The sequence below is a fragment of the Podarcis muralis genome, chromosome 11, assembly GCF_964188315.1.
Source record: "Podarcis muralis chromosome 11, rPodMur119.hap1.1, whole genome shotgun sequence".
In the NCBI taxonomy this organism is placed as follows: Eukaryota; Metazoa; Chordata; class Lepidosauria; order Squamata; family Lacertidae; genus Podarcis; species Podarcis muralis.
Genome location: NC_135665.1, coordinates 57,646,826 through 57,667,992, shown reverse-complemented (window position 1 = coordinate 57,667,992; position 21,167 = coordinate 57,646,826). Strand labels below are relative to the sequence as shown.

The 21,167-nt window shown below is 46.0% G+C and overlaps 2 protein-coding genes across 3 annotated transcripts in view; both read right to left on the bottom strand.

Moving 5' to 3' along the window:
* The window catches only part of HDHD2 (haloacid dehalogenase like hydrolase domain containing 2), a 426,244-nt gene that overhangs the window by 35,330 nt on the left and 369,747 nt on the right, over positions 1-21,167 (bottom strand). The window lies entirely within an intron of this gene.
* Positions 17,401-21,167, bottom strand: part of SKOR2 (SKI family transcriptional corepressor 2) — a 26,790-nt gene continuing 23,023 nt past the window's right edge. The window contains exon 7 of the mRNA XM_077935945.1: positions 17,401-17,463. Coding sequence (XP_077792071.1) covers positions 17,401-17,463 — 63 coding nt within the window. The remainder of the gene's footprint in view (positions 17,464-21,167) is intronic.

Below are 21,167 nucleotides of genomic sequence, written 5' to 3'. Positions count from 1 at the left end.
CTCCCATCAGCCTTGACCTCTGGCTATGTTGACTGGGGCTAATGGGATTTGTAGTCCCCAGCTTGGTGAAGGAACATGGTATCGGGTATATTCTAAGTTTGTTTGGAATGTAAGCATGAAAGCAGATGTTATGTACTGAGTTGAATAGGATCCAAAAGGCAGCAGTCTGATTGGTCCTAGAACAATGGGATTCAGAATGCAGCAGTCTGATTGGTCCTAGAACAATAGGGTCCAGAATGCAGCAGTCTGATTGGTCCACAGGAGCCACCCAATCCAGCTCCAGGTAGAAGTGAATCCGCAACCTGATTGGCCTACAGGAGAATCCCGGAATTAGCCAATCACGTGGGGCCCATTAAGCAGACATTCTGCAGGAACTTCCATTCCTCCTCACCACTATGAGCTGAATAAAGAGCATTAAATCCACTCTCGACTTGGAGTATATTTCACCAGAGCTGGAGTCTGACAGATTCCCCAGAAATGCACTACCTCTGAAAATGCAAGACCCTCGTTCGTATTGTCTTCACTGCAACGAACATCAGAGCTGCCAGAAAGATGCTCCCAGAGAGACATAACATGATGATCTCATAGGTCCAAGAGGAAAGATCTAAGCACAGAGAACAAAAGCAACCATTCCTTAAATGTACACCCTGTGGTGTTAGGTTATTAGCATTAATCCTTTTCTCGACAACATGGATTTGAAATAAAAATTGAAAGCTTGTGAATAGACCTTGGTCTATTGTTCAGCATATCTGCGTGCAAATCACCCCAGATTCAACCCTTGCTATATTCAGTTTAACTTTAAGAAGGACCACATAGCAGTTGATGGGAAGGACCTCTGCCCGGAAAGATGATGCCAGCATTCGCCAACCTGGTGCCCACCGGATTTTGTTGGACTATAATGCCAGTCAATCCTAGCCATCAGAGCCATGCTAGCTGGAACCGGCGAAGGTTGCAGTTTGCCAACATCTGAAGAGCATCAGGTCAGTGAAAGCTAGAGTAGCTCAATGGACCAGTGGTCTGACTTGGAGCAAGGCAGCTGCATATGTTCATGGAAATGAACCAGCGTCACCTTTGCAGAGAAGCCGTGCAGGGAAACAACAAACAGTGAGGAGTGGTGACTAGATTTATAAAACAAAGTTCCTCCCAGGGTTGTTGATCAACATCTGTTAAGAGCATATTATTGTTATTATTATTATTATTAATTTTTTATTTATATCCTGCCCTCCCAGCCAAAGCCGGGCTCAGAGCGGCTAACAACAATAAAAGTAACACAGCATTCTAAAATCAATTCATTTTAAAATCAGTTCAAAATCAAATTAATGGCAACCATTGGGCTAGAGTTCTGTGAGGATTACCAAAGGAGGGGGTCAGACTGTGCCTTGGCCAAAGGCCTGGTAGAACAACTCTGTCTTTCGGGCCCTGCAGAAGGATGTCAAGTCCCGCAGGGCCCTAGTCTCTTGTGACAGAGCGTTCCACCAGATTGGTGGTGGAAAAAAAGATCGGTGGCCAAAAAAGCCCTGGCTCTGGTTGAGGCCAGCCTAACCTCCCTGTGGCCCAGGACCTCCAAGATATTTTTGTTTGAGGACCGTAAGGTCCTCCGTGGGACATACCAGGAGAGGCGGTCCCGTAGGTACGAGGGTCCTAGGCCGTATAGGGCTTTAAAGGTTAAAACCAGCACATTAAACCTGATCCTCTATTCCACCAGGAGCCAGTGCAGCTGGTATAGCACCAGGTGAATGTGATCCTGTGGCGAGGACATGCAAAGAGCATCTCTAAAAATTATTCTTTCCACATGGTACCTGGCACCATGGCAGGCAGTCCAGGCTCACAAGCCAACAGGTGGGGCAGCTAGACCTGGCTTAGTAAATTCTGAGCTCAGGGGAAGAAGCACCTGCCCCAGTTACTGTGCTATAGTTACAAAGAAGTTGCATTTATTGACACTGACATTCTTGGTGCTTCCAGACAATGTGCTTATTGAGCATTCATTCTGATTTGCTTGCAGGGAGCTTACACGATTTTTTCATCCCACACTTCCGGCGCATTTCCCTATCACTTCCCTTATCACAAAAAGTCTGATCTTTTCAGGAAGCGAGTTTGTTGCACAACCTGAATTTGCTGGTATGTGATTGGAAGGAGACTCAGTCTAGAAATCAACCCGACCAGCATGAAGTATTTGCGGGGAGGGTGGGCTTAATAATAATAATAATAATAATAATAATAATAATAATAATAATAATAATTTATACCCAGCCCATCTGGCTGAGTTTTCCCAGCCACTCTGGGCAGCTTCCAACAGAATATTAAAAGACAATAATCTATTAAACATTAAAAGCTTCCCTAAACAGGGCTGCCTTCAGATGTCTTCTAAAAGTCTGGTAGTTGTTTTTCTCTTTGACATCTGGTGGAAGGGCATTCCACAGGGCGGGCGCAACTACCGAGAAGGCCCTCTGCCTGGTTCCCTGTAACTTGGCTTCTCGCAGCGAGGGAACCGCCAGAAGGCCCTGAATGTCTCAGGACATGGGCATAGCCAGGGGGACAGGGGGCAGCTGCTCCCTCCAAATCAAGTAAATAAAGAAAAATACATAACTAAACTCGGTTCTGCATGCCCCAACATAAACCCTGCCCCCTAACATAAATCTTGCCCCACCCTAACATAAATCCTGGCTACGCCTATGTCTCAGGTTGATGTTGAGACCTGTGGCAAAACCTTCAGGAGGCAAGGGACAGAAACATCGCCAGTGAGCTTGTACAGTTTGGAACAAGAGGAAACCTTGTTGGCCTCCCAATGTTTTGTTTTGAAATGAATGGGATTAACCTTCGCTGAATATAGCTTTGCAGTGTAGAGTACCTGGATCTTTCGGGGGAAGCGTTCCATAGAATTCCTCCTCCCCAGGAGTAAGCATGCTGCAAAGGAAAACAAGCTGTAAGAAAGATGAAGGTTGTTAATGTGATAGGTTGGGGATGATGTACATTCCTAAAGGCAGTTCCCATCATCCCTGATCATTTGCTGTGCTACCTGACGCTGCTGGGTGTTGGAGTCCAATGATGTGTGAAGGGCCACAGGTATTCCACCATGGTTTTAAACCATGGGTAGGCAAACTAAGGCCCGGGGGCCGGATTCGGCCAAATTGCCTTCTCAATCCGGCCTGCGGAAGGTCCAGGAATCAATGTGTGTCTAAATGAGTAGAATGTGTCCTTTTATTTAAAATGCATCTCTGGTTATTTGTGGGGCATAGGAATTCGTTCATATATTTTTTTCCAAAATATAGTGTGGCCCCCCACAAGGTCTGAGGGACAGTGGACCGGCCCCCTGCTGAAAAACTTTGCTGACCCCTGTTTTAAACCATTAAAATGGGAATGTGTGCTAAATATCATTGCAGGGGCAGGCTTGCTGTCTCTGCCAGAGTTGCGAGGGCATCTCCACCCCCCCCATTGCATTGCCCTGTAAGCAAAGTTTTAAAGTGGGAGGGAAAGGGGTAGCAGACATGGGGCTTCGAGCAACAGACTTGGGGTTTGTAGGGTCCTGGGACTCCTCCTAACATCATCCCTCTGTTAGTGACTGACTGTTGTTTTCAGCATCCGTCTGTCTTGAGAGACAATGGAGTACGCCACCAGGGGTGAAGCCAAACCGCTGGAGAATCACGGCGCCTGCTGTGGCTGCAGAGACCGGTAACTCGTAACTGCTACCTCCTGCATTGTTTGTGCTGCACTAGCAGCGCCAAGGTGACCTCCCTGGGCCACAAGCCTGGGCGGTGTGTGTGGAGGTCCTGGGCTGCCCAGACAACAAGACCCTCCTCTCAGCCTCACTGATGCAGTCCAAAGGAAAGCAGAGCAAGATGATTGGCACCAGCTTGGCTGCAGGAGTTGCCAGAAGGAGGTGTACAAGGGATTCCACTCCAGATTTGTGTATGGTCTGCTCCTTAGCCTTTTCTTCTCCTTAAGATGTCCCACCAAGCAGCAGGTAAGTGACTGACTATGTATTTGCTGGCATTTGGGCACAAGCATCTTATAAGTTCATTGTACTAAGTCAGGGGTCAGCAACCTTTTTCAGCCGTGAGCCGGTCCACTGTCCCTCAGACAATTTGGTGGGCCAGACACACACTCTCTCTATATATATAATGTATTTTTATTAAAGATTTTCTTCATTTACAAAGTTATGTGCAATGTCTCCCTTGTATTTTCCCCCCATGTAACATTTTTTTTTTTTTACACAAATCGGTTTCATTTGTTGAGACATTAGTAAGAAAAGGGGGAAAGAGGTGGAGGGGGGGAAAGATGAGCGGGGTTGGAGTTGGGTGGCAATGTTTCTACTTTGGCTGGACTATATTTTGGGGGGGAAATTAAAAATGAACAAATTCCTATGCCCCACAAATAACCCAGAGATGCATTTTAAATAAAAGGACACATTCTACTCATGTAAAAACACGTTGATTCCCGGACCGTCTGCGGGCTGGATTGAGAAGGTAATTGGGCCGGATCCGGCCCACGGGCCTTAGGTTGCCTACCCCTGAACTAAGTTTTCCCCAAGTTGATCTAAGGAAAGGCACACATATACTCAGTGGCGTAGCGTGGGTTGTCAGCACCCGGGGCAAGGCAAGTAATTTGCGCCCCCTAACCCGTGGATTTGCCCTAACCCCAGATGTTGCGCCCGGTGCGGCCGGCCCCCCCTGTACCCCCCACGCTACGCCACTGCATATACTAGTGTGGGGAGGATTTCTTTCCAGGTCTCAGGCATCATTTCTGATTTTACTTAGGCGTGAAAAGGACTTGCACACCCTTTTGTCTGGGGACTTCTCTCTCTCTCTCTCTCTCTCTCTCTCTCTCTCTCTCTCTCTCTCGTTGTCTTGCTTCTTCACATATACCACCCGTGGCTAATGGATTCCCCCCTGTTCCCTCACCCCACCCCAATAAATTTGTTTTAACTTAAGGTTGTCAGTGCAAAGAGAATAGAATTTAAAGTGCCCCATCCATAACGTGAGGCACAAACTCCCCGGCACCTGGGGACATGCCACAGCCAGTTGATTAACATATTTATTAAAGGTGTGCTATCGGGCTATGCATTCGGTAATTCCACACCTCATTTATAATCTGGAATAAGGGGCAGCCGGGGTCAGTGCATAAATGCCACAAGGAAGCCACTATATTAACGCCCAAGTGACAAAACGAAAATGCCTTGGGATGAATTTATGGGGAAGGAAGGCCTTTAAATCCCAAGGCTTTAACGGAGGCTCAGAACGGAATCGGGCTCTGAAATTATGTGCTATAATGTTTAACGGGAGTTTTGTTGTCACGTACATTATTTTTCCTGATAAGACATTTCGTATTTATGTTGTGGCTTCCCCCCCCCCCCTTCGGAAAAAGAAAGAAAGATAATGGTATTGTAAGTGAGGCTGTGTCTTCGCTGTCGTGATTTGATGTGCCTTTGACAGAGCCTGGACTCCATGGGAATAAGGTCGTAGGATGCTCCTGTAGAAACAGACCAAAGACCCATCTAGTTCGGCTTCCAACTTCCTGCTGTGGCCAGCTAGATTCCTCCAGAAAGCCCACCAATGGGGACTTGGACACAATGGCCTTCTCCTATTTAGTGCTGTATTGCCCCTGCTTCATTCGATGGCCATAATTAATGAGAACAATTGGAGGAACATTCTCCAGGGAGTTTTAATCAAGGAGAGGGGTAGTAACTCTTGTGGGTACCTACCGTGCTCCTTCTGGGGTAGTTTGTCCACCTTTGGTCCCCACCCTGCACTCATCTCTTACCTGTGGCTACTAGAAGCTGTCAGCATGCGACAGCAGCCACACCCCAGGAACAGGTTCAACTAGCTGGCTAAAGCGGGTGAGGGTAGTCGATGGGTGTTAAACCCTCAGAGAGTTAGGGACTTCCCTTGCATGTGAAAAGAAGAGCGATCAGGAGAGAAGGAACTGCCAGTTGCTTTCTGCCATGATGGCTAAGGAATGCCTCCATCTTCACAGCAGGTGTTGTTGTTGTTTAGTCATTTAGTCGTGTCTGACTGTTCGTGACCCCCTGGACCAGAGCACGCCAGGCACTCCTGTCTTCCACTGCCTCCCGCAGTTTGGTCAAACTCATGTTGGTAGCTTCGAGAACACTATCCAACCATCTCATCCTCTGTCGTCCCCTTTTCCTTGTGCCCTCCATCTTTCCCAACATCAGAGTCTTCTCACAGGAGGTAGATCACTGTATATCCCACACGGGGCTGCCTCTGAAGACTTCAGGCTGGTGCAGAATTCTGCAGTCAGATTGCTCACAAGAAACTGGTAGTTCTAACGGTTCTAGCACAACTGAGCTTCCAAGATGATTCCATTAGGGACCCTCTGCCTGATTCTGTAGGGCTCGTATTACAGTTTTAGCCCCATTCCCAACAACATATTTGTCTCCTCTTATTTTAACACCCAGCCTAAAGAAACTGCTAGAAGCTGTCTGCATGGGACAGCAGCCACACCCCAGGTAAAGGCTTTGACTGGCCGGCTAAACCAGGTGAGGGTAACCGATGGGTCTCAAACCCTCAGTGAGTTAGGGACTGCTCTTGCACGCGAAGACAGGCTCCAGAGGATTGAGTGGGTGAGACCAAGAGTTGGCTCAATGGGCAAGAAGGAGATTTCTGCATGTGCTGTACAGGGAAGTGAGGGGCTAATGGGACTTGTCAACCGGGGAAGGGAGCCCCTCTAGGAGAAGGAAAACTCTGATCCTAAATCTCTGCTGCCTTGTGGGATATCGCTGAGAGAAGAAAAGGCTAGGGAGAAAACCCTACACAATTCTGGAGCGGAGTCCCTAAGACGGTTGGAGGGCGCCTTGTTGGCCTCCTTCCGGCAACTCCTGCAGCCAAGCTGGTGCCAAACGTATTGCTCTCCTTTTGTTTGGACCACATCATTTTTGTCCGAGCAGCCCAGGACCTCCATACACGCTGCCTAGGCTTGTGCCCCAAGGAGGTCATTTTGGTACTGTCAATGCCACAGTTTGATTTCGCCCACAGAGCCCAAAAAGCCCCAGTGAATGCCCTGAGCTACAGTCTCATTTGGCCAGTTCTGGGTCAAAAGGTGCTGTTTGGGGGATGTCTCAAAGTACCCATAGACTCTGAACTGAAGAAATTTATACCAGAAATGGGTGAGAGGGAGGAATGAACAGCATTTAGACATAAAACAAGGAGCTGTGGACTAATTACCTTGAGGCTGTCAAGTCTTCTTTCCTGTTCGTCTCTCACTGGGTCTCCTTGGGTCTCTCGATGAAAGAAGATCTTGTCATGCTGAACTCTCAGCTTGTCACCTTCTCGTACTCCTGGTTTGTATGAGGAGTTTAGTTGCTCTTAGCCTTTTATTTAGAGGGAGGTGGATTTCCCTGCCTCACCCATGTACCGGTAATTTCTTTCACACTGCCTTCTGTAAGATACCAAGGCTCCCCCTACAGGGTTAGTTCTGCATGCTAGCTTTTGATTTTACTATGGCACTACTACTAATATTAGGAACATGGCTGGTGCTGTGGGTTAAACCACGGAGCCTAGGGTTTGCCAATCAGAAGGTCAGCAGTTCAAATCCCCGTGACGGGGTGAGCTCCCGTTGCTCGGTCCCTGCTCCTGCCAACCTAGCAGTTCGAAAGCACCCCTGGGTGCAAGTAAATAAATAGGTACCGCTCTGGCGTGCTCTGGTCCATGTGGTCACGAAGAGTCGGACACGACTAAACAACAACAACAACTGGCAGGAAGGTAAACAGCGTTTCTGTGCACTGCTCTGGTTTTGCCAGAAGCGGCTTAGTCATGCTGGCCACATGACCCGGAAACTGTACGCCGGCTCCCTTGGCCAATAAAGCAAGATGAGCCCTGCAACCCCAGAGTCATCTGTGACTGGACTTAACTGTCAGGGGTCCCTTTACCTTTTACTACTACTACTAGTAGAACTATTTAGATGTAGAATCATTTGCACTTCACAGAGAGAAAGGCAATCCCAGTAGCTTCTGTTCTTCTGTGTCCCACTACTCGGTTATTTACACTGTTGTGGAATGCCAGTTGTTCTGAACAGGTTCTTTGCAGAGGTCAAGCATTAATGTCCTCAGAAGATAAGCTGCAGTAGAGGTGGTGGCAACTATATAAAAACAGCAGCAAGAACCCAGCTGCTTTGCCCAAAGGGAATTTATGGGAAATTCAGTAAGCCACACCCATTATTCCTGTTAAATATCATTATTTGAAACCCCCACAGATTTTTTACATAAGACTGGAGTCATTTAGTACAAAGATAAGGACGATATTGTGATCATAAGGTAATTTTTGGCAGACACATTTCACAGCTGATGACGTACAAAAATTGGACTTGGTCTCGTTGTTTCTCTGCCTAGATGGTGACTGAATCAATCAATCAATCAATCAATCAATCAATCAAAAGGTGGAAATGATTACATAAAGTCATGCAACTTTGACTGGAACACAGAGCACATAGAGTTGCACACAGAGAGCACATACTTGTATGGAGCAGCATTGCACAACCAGTGCTCATCTGACTTCTGCTGTCTTATGGGATAATTGACCCATAAGCTGTGCAGCACTAGGTTATCCAAAACCTGACTATTCAAAACTTGACAAGTGTCAGCTAAATTCCTGAATCAACTCCACTGAAAACATTAAAAGAATCTTAGGTAAAGGTAAAGGGACCCCTGAACTTTAGATCCAGTCGCGGATAACTCTGGGGTTGTGGTGCTCATCTCGCTTTATTGGCCAAGGGATGCGGTGTACAGCTTCTGGGTCATGTGGCCAGCATGACTAAGCCGCTTCTGGCAAACCAGAGCAGGCCACGGAAACGCCGTTTACCTTCCCACCGGAGTGGTACCTATTTATCTACTTGCAATTCGTGCTTTCGAACTGCTAGGTTGGCAGGAGCAGGGACTGAGCAATGGGAGCTCACCCTGTTGCAGGGATTCGAACCACCGACCTTCTGATCGGCAAGCCCTAGGCTCTGTGCTTTAACCCACAGCGCCACCACAGAGCACCTTAAATGATTCTGTTGGTTTGGTGAAACAGACTAAGAAGACGGCTGACTCTCTGGGATGGAAAATGTTGTGCTTGTGGTGAGATCAGGTGATAGTAAAGCCCTCCCCAAGGTTCTTGAGTCTGTGATAGTTCAGTCGCATATGCGAATTGTCAGTTTGATGTCATGGGCATCACAACTAGGTGCAAGGACTACTGAACCAAAGCAGGCCTTTTCTCCTTTGAAGGAGAAAAATGTTTTGCAGTGAATGTGTTGCCTGACTCAAAGGCCGCAAGTTCCTTAAACAATGGATGGGGAGCCTGTGGCTTCCTAGATATTGTTGGACTAAAACTCCCATCATGCCTGATCATTCGCCATGCTGGCTGGGGCTGAAAGGAGTGAGAAGGCATCAACATCTGGAGGACCACAGGTTCCTCATCCCTGTATTGAGAGAAGGGGCGTTTGGGGAGGGAGTTTCTCCCAGGTGAAATGTTGTAGGCTCTCCAAACACTACCTATTACTTTCCTCCTCTCTCCAGTTGTCAGAAACAGTTCAAGAGGAGAAGACAGGCAAGGTGCACAAACAGATGGGACAGTGCTATTTAAACATTATACCAATTTCAGAACAATTGTGAAGAGATGCTGGTTCCAGAACTGGCTGGTTTTTCTTTTTCCTTTAGGAGAGAGGAGGAATAAAAGAATTGCACAGGGGTGATGTTAGAAAGTCTGTAGCTGTATGACAGAGCAAATGCATCGCAGCGCTAAAGGTCCCAAATACAATTCCCCACATTTCCAGATAGGGCTGGTGAAAAACCCTATCTGAGACCCTAGAGACCCTACTCCTTGTAGACAAAACTGAGCCAGATATATCAATGGACTGCAGTAGCTTCATAAAGGTAAAGGTAAAGGTACCCCTGACCATTAGGTCCAGTCGTGGCCGACTCTGGGGTTGCGGTGCTCATCTCACTTTATTGGCCGAGGGAGCCGGTGTACAGCTTCCGGGTCATGTGGCCAGCATGACTAAGCCGCTTCTGGTGAACCAGAGCAGCGTACGGAAAAGCTGTTTACCTTCCCACTGGAGCGGTACCTATTTATCTACTTGCACTTTGACGTGCTTTCGAACTGCTAGGTGGGCAGGAGCAGGGACCGAGCAACGGGAGCTCACCCCATCACGGGGATTCAAACCGCCGACCTTCTGATCGGCAAGTCCTAGGCTCTGTGGTTTAACCCACAGAGCCACCCGCGTCCTGCAGTAGCTTCATATCTGCACACATATTCAAGCTTATCAACCAACACAGTTATTACCTGCCATGACAAACAACAGGGCAAGGAGGAAGATTAAGCAAATGAATGAAACAGCTGACTTGCAGGAAAGCACCAACTATTACGTCATATAGTTTTCTGTTTTTATTATAGACTTTTTTTTATCCACATGAATGTTAAAGAAACTACAACAGAGTTAAATACCTTTTTTTCCTTTTAATCTCAGGGGTTATATTTTTAATTACACTCAATAATAAATTGTAAAATATTTCCAGAAGAGTACAATCTTCATTCATACAGCAGGCAAAATACTGGGAGAGAACGGAGAGAGTCTGGGAAAAGGTGGTTGAGCGGATGAGGATCCTTGAATTTCCCAGTCTGCTTTCAGAAAGCGCTGGGTATGGCTAATGCTCTTCCATCAATACATCTCAATGTCACGCTAGCCCAAGTTTGTTCTCTCCCCCCCCTTCTGAATCACGTTCCTTTCCACAAAAGAATCACTCTTCAAAAGCAAAACAAGCTGAACTCTCCACGTGCTTTTGTGACACTGCACTGGGAAGCCTTGGAAGGGTCTTTTGTGTGGGTTTAACCACATGACTGGGTCAGAAAGCCTTTTCACAGTTTCTATCAAGTTGAGGAGTCCTTCTAAAAACACCAAAGCAAACTCTGGTACCACCAAAAAGATCCAAGACAGGCATTCTTGAATTGCTCCACCTTTTTTAAAAACTCTTCCTCCTCTTCCTCTTCTTCTTTTGAAATTAATAAATGTCTGCTACATTCTAATTTACATGGTTGTCCATGAAGCTTTGAGGTCACTTGTCCTTGGGTTCAATGGAACCTGATTTATTTTTGTTTCTTCCTTATTTTTTTAAAAAAACACCCAAAGCCCTTCCATTTTCAGTCTTCAAATAAGTCTGAAATCAAAGCGATGGGTGGGTAGTTTCTTATCAGAGGATCCTGCGCTCCTGCTATAAGGCGACAGAAAAGAAAATATTAGAACAGGCTATAAATCAATAACATGATTTGATTTAATTACATAAATCTTAGCTATGACCATCCATAATTTAACAATTCTCTCACATTAACAGTGATAACAAAAATAAGAAGAAAGCCTTATCTCCCTTGGCTACAGCAAGCTGGCAAGGCTTAGGAAGTATAGGCAGATCCACCAATGAATGAAATTATTCTGACAGTCATAGAATCATAGAATTGTAGAGCGTGAAGGAACCCCAGGGTCATCTAGTCCAACCCCCAGCAATGCAAGAATCTCAGCTAAAAGCATCCATGACAGATGTTCATCCAACCTCTGCTTTAAAAACTCCAATGAAGGAGAGTCCACCACCTTCTGAAGGAGACCGTTCCACCATTGAACAGCTCTTATTGTCAGAAAGTTCTACCTGATGTTGAGCAGGAATTTCCTTTTTTGTAATTTGAAGTCTACCCTCCAGAGCAGGAGAACAGGACCCTCTTCTCATTGGGTCTAAACTGCCATCCTTCACAGAACACAGAAGTGGAAACCCTGAATCTGTGCCATATCTGAAGGAGTGTCTCCACCCCCATCATTCTACCCAGACACTGAGGTCCAGCGCTGAGGGCCCTCTGGCGGTTCCCTCACTGTGAGAAGTCAAGTTACAGCCAAAGAGGGTTGTACTGCGCTCATGAGCCCAACTGGACCAGGCAATTAGAGGAGCCAAAATAGGCTTGAGTTAACATGAGCTCAGGACCTTAGTCTGAGAAGCTTATCAGAGCAGCTGCTGTAGAGAATGTGGCCAGCTACTTGACCTCACCTGTATCCCAGTCTCTGCCCGCTTTTTCTATGTTCACTGATCTAGACCTTGACTTGTGCCCAACCTGGTCTCGGGCCCTTGCAAGCCAAATCCTGCTGGGCCCAACACTGCAAAAAATAAGGGGACTGTCAGCTTCTGCCAGGCTATACAGTGGTACCTCGGGTTACAGTGGTACCTTGGGTTAAGTACTTAATTCGTTCCGGAGGTCCGTTCTTAACCTGAAACTGTTCTTAACCTGAAGTACCACTTTAGCTAATGGGGCCTCCTGCTGCTGCTGCGCTGCCGGAGCACGATTTCTGTTCTTATCCTGAAGCAAAGTTCTTAACCTGAAGCACTATTTCTGGGTTAGCGGAGTCTGTAACCTGAAGCGTATGTAACCCGAGGTACCACTGTACAATGCAAGGCTGGCAGGCTGCATTTGGCTGGGAGGTTTACCTGTTGCGCAGAATCGCTTGAGCAAGTAAGAGGCAGCGTGCTTAGATATGCAGAAAGTGAAAAGCGCAGGAGATAAATTTCTCATGCTGGGTCTGTTGTCGCTGACATGCCTCCCCTGCAGACAGCCTGATTTTTTTTTAATATAAAAAAAGTAGACAGCAGTGCTTTTCAAAGATTAGTGTCCGCTTAAATGCTAACTAAACCATCCAAGCAGAGAAACCGCTGGGATTATTACCAAGAATAGATAGATCTATTTAGAGCGGGGCGTTTGTTTTCGTTTGCTGGCTCTCGGAACAAAAAGAATGCAAACAACGACGTACATTGGCTGCAGGTGTCTTAACGAAGTGGAGGAGCACATGCTCAGTCGGTAGACCACGAGACCCTTAATCTCAGGTCGTGGGTTCAAGCCCCACGTTGGGCCAAAGATTCCTGCTTTGCAGGGTGTAGAGGTGCAAATACCCAGAGTGTGGGGGTCAGGTGGGATTGCTATGAGGAATTATAAAATATGCATCAAGCCATTGTGTCCGCGGTGAAAGCATTGCGTTGACTGGGTTTGATTCCTTGACAATAATTTCTGATCAAATCCCACAAGCCTCTCCATCTCTGCCATTTGCTTTCTCTACACCCGACAGGCACGTATAAGCATTCTAAAACACAGGCCAGTTGCTTCACCGGGCATCCTGGATCATAAAGATAGCAGGTAGCTTCTTTGATGTAGCTATTGTTAGTTTTGTTAATCTAAGGGCCAGGAAGAGAGTTCACAAGGAGATGGTAAATCCTGCCTCTCCTGTTTATGACCTCTAGGGTTTCCTAAAAGCATTCCTCCTTGCTTCCTCTTTTATTTACTCTGGACTACTATGCATGGGTGACAGCAGCCACGAAATTAAAAGACGCCTGCTTCTTGTGAGAAAAGCAATGACAAACCTAGACAGCATCTTAAAAAGCAGAGAGACCTTGCCAACAAAGGTCCATATAGTAAAAGCTATGGTTTTCCCAGTAGTGATGTATGGAAGTGAGAGCTGGACTATAAAGAAGGCTGATCGCCGAAGAACTGATGATTTTGAATTGTGGTGCTGGAGGAGACTCTTGAGAGTCCCATGGAGTGCAAGAAGATCAAACCTATCCATTCTTAAGGAAATCAGCCCTGAGTGCTCACTGGAAGGACAGATCCTGAAGCTGAGACTCCAGTACTTTGGCCACCTCATGAGAAGAGAAGACTCCATGGAAAAGACCCTGATGTTGGGAAAGATGGAGGGCACAAGGAGAAGGGGACAACAGAGGACGAGATGGTTGGATAGTGTTCGTGAAGCTACCAGCATGAGTTTGACCAAACTGCGGGAAGCAGTGGAAGACAGGAGTGCCTGGTGTGCTCTGGTCCATGGGGTCACGAAGAGTCGGACATGACTAAACAACAACAACAACAACTATGCATGCTCAAATTAGCTCTTTGTAGTTTTAACTTTAACTTTGTCCCCATGTGGGGGTTTTGAAATGCTCAGAGGAAATCTGATTGGTTCTTACGAACACTGTGTAAAAAGTTCTTTTGTGAATAAAACGACCTAGGTGGACAAGAATTATTATTATACGCACTCCGCCCAGAGTCTTGCTGTCAAGCCTCGTGTTCATTTTATTAATCAGAGTCCAATCCTTCCTTGCTTTGGGAACGCTACAGCAGGGTGTAGGACCATATGAGTCTTGCGGTCCCTTCCAACTCTACAATGTGATGATTCTATGCATTGCCTGGAAGAGATACCAAGTTCAAACTCTGGTATCTCCAGTTAAAAGGATCGGGTGATGGGAAGAACCTCTCCTGGAGACCTTGGAGAACTGCTGTCAATCAGAGTAGACATATCACGTTAGGTGGACAAATGGTTGGAAGTCATATAACTCACATTCCCATGTATCCATTTATATACATAAAACAAAATCTATGCCTGATCTCAGCTGAAAGACTGAGAAGCGATTGGGACAAGACCTAAAACAAGGGTTGGGAACCTGTGGCTCTTCAGATGTTGTTGGGTTCCTACCTCCCAACAGTCCCACCCAGCATGGCCAGGGTTGGTGGGAATGGTCAACATCTGGATGATGTAGAACATTAGCATCTGGAAGGTCACAAATTCCCCACCCCTGATCTAAATGTTTCCTTAGGTATTTAGGATTATACTAATGAAGTTGACTTCATGGAATGGGAATGTCATGTAGATGAATCATCACTCGTGAGCCTACTTTGGTACATATCCAGCCAATTCTGAATTACACGCCAATTTAGTGTGAGATCTTTATTTCAAAGGGCTCCAGTAAAGCCATGTTGACACAACTTAATGCTGTGGGTCAATTCAGGATGCTGAATTGTGCTACAAACTGTGATCAAATGAACTCATAGCTGTCCTTGCACCCTCGTGGAATTATTTTCTGGTGCAGAAAATGTTTCAAGGGATACCTTTGAATCCTAAAAAGGCACAGAGGTGACCTATGGAAAAGCAAAGTGTGTGGGTGTCTCCACACTCACATGAATGGAGGGAAGAAGTGACCGAGGGGATGGGCAGAATACAGCAGAGAGAGATGGCATCTCTGAAACATTGGCTCAGTGGTAGGACCTAGCTAAGCTTTGAAATTTTGGTTGTGTTCTTGGGAAGCTACTGTAAGTTATTTCAGCTTGTCCATCTAAGAATTCCTAGATAACCTATTTTTCGCTCTATAAGACGCACCAGACCACAAGACGCACCTAATTTTTGGAGGAGGAAAACAAGAAAAAAAATATTCTGAATCTCAGAAGCCAGAACAGCAAGAGGGATCACTGTGCAGTGAAAGCAGCAATCCCACTTCCTGTTCTGGCTTCTGGGATAGGTGCGCAGCCTGCATAAGACGCACACACATTTCCCCTTACTTTTTAGGAGGGAAAAAGTGAGTCTTATAGAGCAAAAAATACGGTAATTTGCCTCCCTTGTTTCAAGAACTAGCAAGAATAGAGGTCATAAAGTTCATGCCGTGAATTTAACATCCACAGTGCAGTGGTCAATTCTGACATGAAGATGCTCTTCGTGACAATCCCCAAGACATGCCCCTCTTAAGGTTTTATGACAAAGGGGCCTTTTTAGACCACATTACGAGCTTCCCTATCAAGCCAGCCATTTTTCTCATCCTCCCTTCCCAGTTTCTTGAGCATCAGGTTTGATAAAAGAGTTTTGGTGGACTCAGAAGGCTGCACACTAGTTTGTGACATTCGGATCAATTGTAGTTTTTCTGAATTTTTCCAGAATCAGCATGGCAGAACAACCCTTTAGCCATGCATGCTAGTGTAACCAACCCCCTTCCTCTGCTTAGCTTATCTGCTAGGTTTCTCTCTGGGAAAAGCTGGTTTATTCAACAAGCAGAAGATTGCCAGATAGTGCCACAGGGGATGGAGTCCTCATCCCTGCCGTGGACTAAGGGGTCACGATTCGTCTTCCACTAGAACCACCACCGCAGTGGCAGTTAGCAGCGACAGAGGCTTAAAGTATATTGCTCCTCCCTTGGGAAGGCTCCTGGGAACTGTAGTTCACCCCCTACAGAGCTACAACCCCCAGCATCCTTAACAAACTACAGTTCCCAGGATCCTTTGCAGGAAGCCATGTGCTTTGAATGTGTGTTGAAGAACTGAACCTATGCTGCCAGTTCTCGTCGTAGCCCAGTATGAAGTAAGCAGCACATAAGTGGCACACAAAACACCACCAAACCATTCTACGTTCTAAATCTTATATTAATAATCCAAAAATTGAGAGAGCGAGGTACAAGATCTACTACAAAAGCCACAAACAGAAAACTCATTCAAATTGTGTCCAAAAGGAAGATTCAGTCTTCCTTTAGCCAGGCTTCTGTAGATATTGAAGCGTCAGCCTTGAGCGTAACATCGCCAACACTTTGATCAAACTTACTGTCAGGGCCACCCGAGGTCCCAGCTCACAAGAGACCAACGCCAAGTCCACCTTATGTACAAAAGCTTTTATTGAAGAACATTATTAGCTCCACATCCGAGGCGCGTGACCCCACGTCTGTTAGGCTTAGACCGCTGAAGTCCCTTCTGAATCAGTCCCGCCTCTACACCAGTTTAAGAGGCATGCGCTGGACCACCTCTTCCTCTCCTTCCTTTTCCGCAGGGTCTTTCTGCCCCCCTGGGTCCCCTCCCTCCGGGATTCCCCAGAGGCTGAATCCTCTGACGCCTGCTCCCCCCTCCTCCGTGCTTTGGGACCAGGCTCCTCCTCCGGACTCTCCTCACTTCCGCGCGCCTCCACATTTGAACTTGGCGCGCGTACGCTGCTTCTGACCTTCCTCTTGACAGTTACACTGCTCTCGGTACTACTCTCCGCCCCTTCCGGCAGGACGTCTTGCCCCGATCTCCTTCCCCTCTCTGCTTCCTGCTCTGCTCCGTCTGACACACTGGGAACTCCACCCCCTTCACTCCGTTCCGGCGGAGAAGCCGGTCCCGATCTCCAACTCCCACTGGGGGTTCCCCTGCTGCTGCCCTGCTCCTGACTACTCCCCCCTGTGGCTCCCCTTGGCCTGACCAGGGGCGCTCCCTTTTGGGAATCCTCTGATTCACTGGAGAGACTCATGGAAGTCCTCGACTCGTTGTCATCTTCTTCCTCGTCGCCCTGGGATCCTTCCCCCTCGCTCTCAGTCTCCTCCCTCATCTGCGTCTCTCTCCCTGAACCCCTGACACTTACCTTTGTTGATATCTACAGGAGCCTGGCTAAAGGAAGTTTAAAGACTGAATCTTCCTTTTGGACACAATTTGAATGAGTTTTCTGTTTGTGGCTTTTGTGGTAGATCTTGTACCTCGTTCACTCAATTTTTGGATTATTAATATAAGATTTAGAACGTAGAATGGTTTGGTGGTGTTTTGTGTGCTGCTTAAATGTGTGTTGGGGACACAGCCTCAGCCCACTCTAGACTACCACTCACCTTGTCCTTTAGCTTTTGCTGAGATGTGTGCCGAGTTTTTCTTTCCTGATCAAGCTTGCTGCATAGGGGATCTGCAAAGATATAGAAAAGGCCTCTATGTGAGGATGAGATGCCGAGGAGGAGATATCAATCAGAGACAGGACTTTAAATCAAGGCTAAGTCAGATGCTTCCCAGGTGATTCTTACAGGAGCCTGTAAGGCAGGCAAGTATTTTTGCCAGTGTAATACAGAACAGAGTATGTTAAAAAAGAGTGGCTTTCTAACAGCACAATTCTATGCATCTTTTCTCAGAAGCAAGCCCCACTGAATCGATGGGGCTTGCTCCCAGCTTAAAGAAGACCCAGGGAATTGGTGGGTCAGCTGAACTCCACACAGAGACATCAGCTTCACACCTCATGTTCTTCCTTGTTGTGGAATGCTTGCCACAACGAAAGCAAACTAAGCAATTTACAAGGAAGCAATTGCTACAAACCAAAACCAACTAACAATATTGAATGGGAACACGTGTGGGATGAATTAGTAGACCAAATTGTCACTTCTGCCTCAGGGGGAGAAAGAAAAGGTTCTCTGAGGTTGAAAAATCCAGCTTTCCAAAATTAAGAGTTCCCCAGGAAGAGGGATTGATTGATTGATAAACCACTCTGGGGAATGACAGCTGTGGGAAAGGAACAGGGGTCTCCTAACAACTCACAGCACCTTTAATAAACTTCAGCCCCCATAATTCCTTGGGGGAAGCCACAACTGTGGTACCATAGTGCTTTCAAAGTGTGCTGTGAATGCGCCCTTTTACCCAGAGTGAGCTCATTGAGATTAATGGGCATGGCTAACTTAGGCCCATTAATTTCAGAGGGTCTACTCTCAGTAAACATTAGCTGGATACCACCCCATGTCTCTAGAACAGTCTGCATGGACACCTGGTGGCCTGTGAGGCATCTCAGACCCTGCTGTGTGTTCTTGTGAAAGTGTGTCTCCCTGTGTTCACACCTAAAATCCCCATGGGAAATTCCACTTCGCCCATGGAGACATCACGGGAGAGACAGAATCTGCTGCAACTATTGCATCTCCCAATACTTCACAGACAAAACCAAAAGCAAAGTTTTCAATGTTAAATGTTTTATGATGTTTTCATATGTGTTAGAATGTGCCCAGAGTGGCTAGAGCATAAACAATAGAATTTATTATTATTATTATTATTATTATTATTATTATTATTATTATTATTATTATTATTAAACAATAGAATTTATTATTATTACTACTACTACTACTATACCCCAAATCATAAACCAAAGCCCCCTGATCAAGCCCCTCTATCCCGCATCTATTCCACATTGCCAAAAAGGGCTCTGCTTCACTTTTATCATCAATATATCTATTTCCCCTGTGATCAGATGTTCAGTCAGTCTGCAAGTTGCATCATATGCACTAGTGTATTTAATTTATTTTAAGAGCCAAGCTAGCAGGTGTAGAAGGACCTGGTGGAGACTGTGATGAGTGGGAAGGGAGAGTTCAGCCCTTCTGCATCCACTGCCACAGTTCTGAAGAAAAAATGCTTCTCAAAGCTGCTTTTTGGATTACATATATATGGAAAAAGCTCCCATTGGCATCACTGGGAGCTTTCTTTCCAATGGAAATAGCAACTTTGGGCCTGGGCGGTTAAAACATAGATATATATTTAACATCCACAATAAGTAGTCATTTTATATGGAATTCTGACCTATCATAACTAACTTTTACATATACTTTCATTCTCTTTTTCTCAATGATCTCATTCCCTCCTCTCTCTGTCTCTCTGTCTCTCTCAACCACTCCCCCCCTTTCAACTGCTGTTTTTCCATCTTATACTTTCTACCTGTCACTCACACTAACTCCGCCCAGTTGTCAGTCATTATTCCACTCCCTCTGAGATTTACTTCCTCGTAACCATGTTCTGAGGGACGCAGGTGGCTCAGTGTGTTAAACCACAGAGCCTAGGGCTTGCTGATCAGAAGGTCGGCGGTTCGAATCCCCGTGACTGGGTGAGCTCCCATTGCTCGGTCCCTGCTCCTGCCAACTTAGCAGTTCGAAAGCACGTCAAAGTGTAAGTGGTACCACAACGGCGGGAAGGTAAACGGCGTTTCCGTGCGCTGCTCTGGTTCGCCAGAAGCGGCTTAGTCATGCTGGCCACATGACCCGGAAGCTGTATGCTGGCTCCCCCAGCCAATAAAGTGAGATGAGCGCCGCAACCCCAGAGTTGGCCACGACTGGACCTAATGGTCAGGGGTCCCTTTACCTTTAACCATATTCTGAACTGCACCCTCAAGGAATCCATGCTCCCCAAAACATACACAGTCAAATGATAATAAAGTCCACCTTTGTCTCCAATGAGCTCAAGGTGTTCTGTGGTTCTCCACTTCCCAATGTTGTCTTCACAACAACCCTGTGAGGTAAGGCTGAGAGACAGTATCTGGGCTTAGGGTCACACTTGAAACTTTGTGGCTGCAAAGGGATTTGAACCCTGGTCTCCCAGCTCTCAGCCCAACACTCTAACCACTACACCACACGGGAAGAGATTGTTCCTTGCAAGAAGTCATCCTCATATGCAGCCTCACCTCATGTTCATTGCCTGCTTTAGTTTGAGAGCATATCATTTCCTGTGGCAAAGGATGTACAGGGGAGAAGAGAGACTGTCTTGCCAATTTCCCAATTATTGGGGAAGCCAAGGAAGTCAGTTGCTCAGGAAATCGTAAAAAAGAATCTTTACAAGTCCACGGTGGACAAAAGCTGAAAATGAAACCTTATTGATCCAGGGTTGTTTTTTTTAATTGCAAGCTTTAAACTCCCTCCTCTGCTGGAGGGTGTAGTGATAAGGTGGAGGCAGAAGGGGGCGCTGGGAGATTGATATGTTGCCGAGAGAAAATTCTAGCTCTTAAGTGTTCGCATCAACATCTGCAGACTGTTTGGAATTACAAGGTAAACTTTATTATGCTTTCTGGGTTGCAGAAGACTTCTCCTGCAAGTTGCGCCAACTTGGTGATGACCCCATGCTAGCCCAAATCAGTATTGCACCTACTGGTTTAACCTGAGAAGCACCATAGCTCAGCAACAGATCAAACAAGTGGTCCAACTGATTCAACACTGTCTACAATGATTGGCAACCACTCTTTGTGGTTTCAGTCAGGGGACATTCCTAGCTCTACTCCGGAAATGCTGGGGACCTCTGAATTCAAGGCAGATGCTCTACTACTGAGCTATGGCCCTTCTGATGTGTGTGTATTTTCCAGTTTCCCCACTCTAAAAGTCCACCAGCATTCTGTGCTCATTGGCCTCGTTCAGTTATCCTTGGGTTTTAAATCCCCACCCCACCCCTATCTATCTCCTATCTATCTATCTATCTATCTATCATCTATCTATCTATATCTATCTATCATCTATCTATCATCTATCTATCTATATCTATCTATCATCTATCTATCATCTATCTATCATCTATCTATCTATCTATCTATCTATCTATCTATCTATCTATCATCTATCTATCTATCATCTATCTATCTATCATCTATCTATCTATCTATCTATATCTATCTATCTATCATCTATCTATCTATCTATCTATCTATCATCTATCTATCATCTATCTATCTATCTATCTATCTATCTATCTATCTATCTATCTATCATCTCTATCATCTATCTATCTATCTATCTATCTATCTTATATCTATATCTATATCTATATCTATATCTATATCTATATCTATCTATCTATCTATCTATCTATCATCTATCTATC